At 48.7% G+C, this 6,685-nt stretch overlaps 1 protein-coding gene across 1 annotated transcript; it reads left to right on the top strand.

Annotated features, from left to right (window-relative positions):
• The first annotated feature begins 649 nt into the window (after positions 1-649).
• Znf518b (zinc finger protein 518B) lies at positions 650-4,113 on the top strand. The gene has a single exon (XM_038317031.1). It carries the CDS (start codon positions 747-749, stop codon positions 4,035-4,037), a length of 3,291 nt encoding a protein of 1,096 aa, XP_038172959.1. The 5' UTR covers positions 650-746; the 3' UTR covers positions 4,038-4,113.
• The last annotated feature ends 2,572 nt before the right edge of the window (positions 4,114-6,685 follow it).

A 6,685-nucleotide genomic window follows, 5' to 3' on the forward strand; every position in this document is an offset into this window, starting at 1 on the left:
GTCCTCTCCTCCCATGTGGGTTCTGAGAGTGGAACCCAGGCCATCAGTGTATTTACCCATTGAACCATCTCCTGATTACTGCCCTTCAGCTTACAGACAGAGCCTCCCACCTGATGGAGGCCCATGGAGATGGTAAAGAAATCACTCTGTTTGAGACGGTGTAGCTGGCTTCCCCACTTGTGCGAGCCGAGTGGGTGTGTGAATGAGAGTTGCTATAATGGAGGTGCATGTGTGAACAACTGACCATAAGCCCCGTCCCCACCACTTGGTGACTCACACGTCAAGGCTGAGCTGGCAGTGTCTTCTATGATGTTTTCTCAGGATCATCTGAAGCTACCTGTGGTCACTGTCAGAGGTGATCCTGAGCTACTGGTGAGGATCCTCCAGGTAGCTCTGGCTCCCAGTTGATGTGGGCTAGAGCCTTGCCAACATGCTTGTGTTTGTGTTTGTGTTGCTGCAGCACAGTTCTTTAGTCTCTGTGGGGATTCCCTGTGACATTCCCACAGCGTCATTCCGGCACAGTGGAAGTAGTGGTAGCTTAGCTAAGCTATGAGCCTCTGTACTAATCATGCTTTATGGTCTTTCCTGTAGTGTTGCCTGGAAACAGAATTGAAAGCATACTGTGGTTCATGTATTTCCTGTGAAAGGACACAAACTGTGATTGATCGTTACGTATTTGCCAAGAAGTCTGCGGCTCCACCAGTCACTGGGTGTGCGGGAAGGATGTCTGCAGGGGACTTTATCAAATGACATCTTCGATTTCAGCCGGCTATGTGGGTATGCAGATAAAGAAGATGAAGGACATCGGAGAACAGCTGTATACCACACAAGTGAATGGTGGACCAAGTTCTTTGACCATGTCCCCCAAACAGCCTAGTTGTACTAGAGCAACCCGGCCAGACAGACAGGAAGCACAAACCTTATTGTACCAAGGCTCAGAGGCTGAGACTACCACAATGACCATTGCTACCTGTGTACAGTGCAAAAGTGTTCACAAGATCCCGCCTCAAGACTTAAGAAAGGGCCCTGGGCAGAGCCAGAAGGAAGACGCTTTTGTCTGCTTCAAATGCAGCCTTCGCACGATACCTACCCAGCTTCATTTTGTGAACAATAACCCCGCTGCTGTTCTTGTCAGAAGTGAGACCGAAACCATCTCAAACCCTGTAAATACCAAATTTAAGGTTAGGAACTTCAAGCCGGGCAAATACTACTGTGATAAATGCCGCTTCTCCACAAAGGACCCGCTGCAGTACAGAAAGCACACACTGCAGCACGAGGAGATCAAGTTCATCTGCTCCCACTGCAGCTACATCTCCTACACGAAGGGGGAGTTCCAGAGGCACCTGGTGAAGCACACGGGCGTCTTCCCTTACCGCTGTGAGTACTGCGACTATGGTGCTATCCGCAACGACTACATTGTCAAGCACAGGAGGAGGGTCCATGAGCGGGCCGGTGCCAAACGACCATTCAAAACCGTTGCCAAGCTGGAGCCCAAGAGAACCAACATTGCAAAGCAGAGCACAGAACTCTCTAAGGTCCCCAGTCCCAGGACTACCTTCCAGAACAAGTTGTCAGAGCAGTTATCGCGATTCTCTCTCCACACAAACAAAGACAAGACACACAGCGTGATGCTGTTACCTGAGCTAAAGAAGTACCAAAAAGATGTAGTGTGTATTCCCAACAAAATGGCCCTGTCAGAGCCAAGCGAGGTGAGCCTGTTGGGGAATAAGAACGTTGAGGTGGAAGTCCTGTCCCCCTCGAAGGAGCCTGTGCAGCCGGGTATGCCACTGACAGTCATGGCGCCCTCGGAGCTGGTGGTCCCCACTAACTGTCTAGCCCAGTTGATCGATGTGAAGGTTGTCAATGGCACTCAGCAGCTTGTGCTTAAACTGTTTCCGTTAGAAGAAAACACCCGCCTTGACACAGGCAGAGGAGATGGAGGGACCTCCATGTACACTATCACGGAGAAGGACTCAGGGGGACAGAGAAAGATGCTCTCTACGGAAGCAGCGAGGTCGCTAGCAATGGAAGGGAATGCTGGAGAGTTTGTGGGCCTCGATCGGCTGCACTCTTTGGTTCAGAAACAACTAAAAAATGTGAAGTGGGTCAAGTCTTGCAATTTCTTCATGCCCAGTCCTGGTGTGCACAGTCATCAGGACTCTTTTCTCAGCTCCGAGACAATTAAAGATTTGCAGAAAACTCACAGTTTGTGTCCACCTAGAGCCCTTCCCTCTGCTGCCTTAAAAGGCCATTCTCCATCCTCTGTACAAAGCAGTGTTTCCTGCGGTCCTGGAGCCACAGTGAACCCTTTCTTGAGTAAATCAGCAGTTCCTTTGGCTGAAGAAGGATGGGGTTCCCGCAGTGACTCCCAGCAGCTCCTTCCCCTGGCCTCGTTGCCTGCAAAGGTTCCCTTCTCTGGAGAGAAGGGCATTCTGCCTCTAGGTGAGAGTGACTTAGAAGCCAGGAATCGGACTAGTTGTCCTGAAACAATGGCTCCCTCTGACAGGAAGCTGGAAGACAAACAGGTAGAAGACAAGGCAGTGGGAAATACAGGCCAGGCTTTCTCTGCACAGAAAAAAGAGTATTTACACATAAACATTACTGGGGAAGATAAACTGAGGTCCCAACAGCCTGGGGATCAGCCTGAGCAGCCGAAGAATTCTGAAAAGACCGGTAACACATTTGAGGGTCCAATCATCTCGTCAGTATTTTCTTTGAGCTCTGGATCTGAAAATGTGCCAGAGGGCATTAAGTGGAATAATTCAACAACCAAAATAAAGTCCATCGAACTGCTTCGCAGAAAGATAGCACAGCTAATTGAGTCGTGCGGTAAGCCCTCCTCTTTGTCTGCCAGTAGTGCTCAGCGACGGTCCATAGGGCAGGCACCCAAGCTGACTTCAAAAGCAGCTCCCAAGGGCATTCAGGAAATGAGTATGTCTCTTACTGGCCCTGGCCCTAGTTCCGGCCCTTCCGTAGGTCCTCTCCAAAAACCTCAGAATGAAGGCAGCGTGGCTGGCGGCAGGCAGCTTGCTCAGCAGCAGATCTGCCCCAAGTTGGTCAGTGGTGACGATGGGACAATGGAGAGCAGAATGACCAGAAAGACTCCTGTTGCGACTCCAGTGCTGATCCCCAAAGGGGCTGTGTTGAGGGTCCTGAACTCTTCTGAAGATGCCCGCATCATCGAGGCCACCTGTGACACACCTGTCAGCATACCCTGCAGTGAAGCCCAGTTAGAACCGCTTCCGTTCTGCCCTGTGAAACAGACCAGCTCAGGCTCCCAGCCTTTGACGTGTAGACGCGGGTCGGCAGACATGTCCCCCAATCTGGAGACCTCTCTTCGGCCCAAATCTAAAAAGGAGGACTCTATCTGCGGTAGTACCCCTAAAAAAATTGTCCCTGTGTACAGCACACAGACAGGAAACAGTGACTCCAGCAGGCAAGGGAGACCCATTTCTAGGAACCTAACCCTAAGCAAGACTAAAACCAAGCAAGTAAGCTCAGCCAAGAAAAAAAGCAAGCTGCAGGCGGATCCCAGCCGCGGCCTCAAAGACCCTTCCTTTTTTCAGGTTGCCAGGCAGCTGCGACTCATAGCTGCCAGGCCAGATCAGTTGATCAAATGTCCCCGTCGGAACCAGCCGGTCATTGTGCTAAACCATCCTGATGTGGACTCCCCCGAAGTGAGCAACGTGATGAAGGTCATAAACAAGTACCGGGGCAATGTCCTCAAGGTCGTGCTGTCTGAGAGGACTCGGTGTCAGCTGGGCGTCCGGCGGCACCACGCGCGCCTGACTTACCAGACCGCACACGAGGCGAGCCACATGAAGAGGCAGATGATGCTGAAAATGAAGCTGAAGAAGGTTCACAAGAACAACTACCAGGTGGTGGGCTCCCTGCCGGACGACGCTGCCCAGTGCGTGTTTAAGTGCTGGTTCTGCGGGCGGCTCTACGAAGACCAGGAAGAGTGGATGAGTCACGGCCAGCGGCATCTGATAGAGGCCACCAGAGACTGGGATGTTCTTTCTTCAAAGGGCAAATGAGTCAGAATTGGTCTTTGAAGCAAATTGGTTTTCTTCTAGTATTCGTGGCTTAGGGTCGCACCCTAGACTCTCGATGTAGTAGAAGGGGTTTGCTTTTCTCCCAAGAGTCACCATAGAAAGGTTGAGAGCCCCTTACCTGATCTCTGTGGCTGGCCTAGGAGAGGTGGGAGACCCCTAAAATTCTACTGTTTTCTGTGGAAAGGAAATAATGCTCTCCACAGGTTTTCAGTGGGATCTGAGGCCTTTCTTACTTAGTGGTTTTTTTTTTTTGTTTTTTTTTTTTTCTGAATAGACAGTTCTTTCATAAACCATTTAGAGGGGCAGGTTTATGATTGACAGGCTTCTTGGATAAATGCTACTGAAGAGATAAGCCTGTGTTTTGGTGCACACCTCCACTTTGAAACTGCTTTGACTCTTTCAGAATATTTGGTACATGATAGAAATTTTCTACTTGATGGGCTATTTTAAATTTGGTTAGAAAATACACTGTGCTTGCCCCTCCCACTCCGAGGACTAACAGTGTTCTGCAAAGCCACGAGCTTCGCTGTCCCTAGTCATGTGTCAGCAGCAGGTGTTAGCAGAAGAAAAAGCAAAATTTTCAGTATTTAGGTTTTGCCTGCTTATTGGTAATAGATGGGTAGGGGATGTGTAATTGTTTTTTGTTGTTGTTGTTGTTAGGTAAAGAAGGAAAGATACATAAAATTTAGTCTGCTCGGCCAGGCGGTGGTGGCGCACGCCTTTAATCCCAGCACTTGGGAGGCAGAGGCGGGCGGATCTCTGAGTTCGAGGCCAGCCTGGTCTACAAGAGCTAGTTCCAGGACAGGCTCTAGAAACTACAGGGAAACCCTGTCTCAAAAAAAAAAAAAAAAAATTTAGTCTGTTCCACCAAACATAAAGGGCCACTTTAAAATGTGAAGGAGCAGATCCATTAAAACACAAGCCTCGGCAGTGCCATTCCAAGTGTACTTGAAAGCAGGCTGTGAAGGGCCTGCTGTGGCTGGCTTCTCACCTGGGGGTCCGTGCAGAGCCCCACAGGAGGCCACTACTCTTGAGTATAGGATCATAGGGCTGTTCCCCAGGCCAGAGCAGTTCTCCCTTTGGCCCTTTCTGAGCAGGTTCTCCTGGGGATGAGCGTAGCCTCTGTCTGAGACCCAGAACATTTTTCCTCATGAACATGAACACTAGCGACTTCGGGAATCAACCACATGGAAAGAGAAGCCCTCTGTCTGCAGAGGTGTTAGGAACACCACCCGTTCTCTGCGAGGAACGGACCACTCCTAGTCTAGCCACAGATGCTCTCTTCTTGCTCACCTCGACTCCACTAGGAGGTGTCAAGACCAACCAATCCACAGGGCACTCGTGCACACTGGGAGAAAGCCTATCCTGCATGGGTAGGATCTCCTGGGCCAGGGCAGCACAGGCGAGGGAGGGGGGCGTCACAGGCCACCCCTCTTGAGACTGTCCATCCTTAAGGGCTTAGTGGTGCTGAGTGGGACTGGGGTGAGGGCTGGGTAGACAGGAAATGGTTCGGTGACTTCCTGCCTTCGCCTTAGCACACGGCAAGCTCATCCTCTCACAGTTGGGATTGTACTCCTTTCAGGTTTGTTTTCATCATAAATACTTGGATTTTCTTAGGTATGATTCAATACCTGATCATTTTAATTGATAATTTTAATTTAAAAGTTGCATTTTTATATATGTGTATATATGTGTACACATATAAATATTTTTTACCATATGCAAATTGCAACCGCTAATTTTCTGATTTCCTATTTTATAATGATACATGAGCTGGGAAAATATAAAGCTTTTTTATATTCTAGAAATAATTTATTTTGAAAGAACATTTTTACAATGGTTTCATCTCATTTTTAGAAAATGAAAGCACATTAAGTGGTGGGAGCTGATTCCTATGAGCAAACGGGAGTAGACAACCCCTGTGGGTCATTGTATTGTGGTATATAGTCATGCTTGGTGCTCAGTGGCTCTGTAATGCAGAACATTCTGAGATCTGATCTGCAGTGCAGCCTGGCACCCTCCAGCTCCAATGTCTCATGTGATGGGGCAGGAGGGGCTGTGGGATCCACTCCTTCTCCACCTCACTGCTGCACAGTTTTATCCCCTGAATGGCGGAGCCAAGAGCTGCCACAGATCAGCGCCAACAGAATGGTCGCACTCCGCAGCAGCCACTGCTTTCAAGTATTACCTAAAGCAACCAGTACCTGTGTGGAGCTGGAGTTAGTGAGCAGATGATGGAGCGTGTCTTTGGGGGATTTTCGGAACTGTGATCCTTGTTGAACTCAAAGGGTTCCTGGAAGTCCATAGCATGGGAGAAGCGAAAGCGACTAACTTTCCAGACACGGATCTTTAGAACTAGCTTATCGTGTAGGCGAGTGTGTGGAAGGAGAAGGACAGGAGTGTGGTACTTCCATAGTCTTACCTGACTTTGAAGGATCTAGTCACTACATTTTGTTGATAGTACTTATAAAATTATTTTAAACTTATTTTTAAGCTAGTCTTTTTTACTTTGGGGGACCAGAAATGAAAGGATCTTCTTATATTTATGATATAGACAAGTAAATGAAAAAAAATTTAAGCCTCTGACTCTTAAGTGTCCACTCAATAAATTATATTTTATTCAAAATTTT

This window comes from Arvicola amphibius, chromosome 1 (assembly GCF_903992535.2).
Source record: "Arvicola amphibius chromosome 1, mArvAmp1.2, whole genome shotgun sequence".
NCBI lineage: Eukaryota > Metazoa > Chordata > Mammalia > Rodentia > Cricetidae > Arvicola > Arvicola amphibius.

Bases quoted from the DNA above. Each gene is read 5' to 3' on its own strand.
- Znf518b (XM_038317031.1), top strand. From the start codon at position 747: ATGACATCTTCGATTTCAGCCGGCTATGTGGGTATGCAGATAAAGAAG.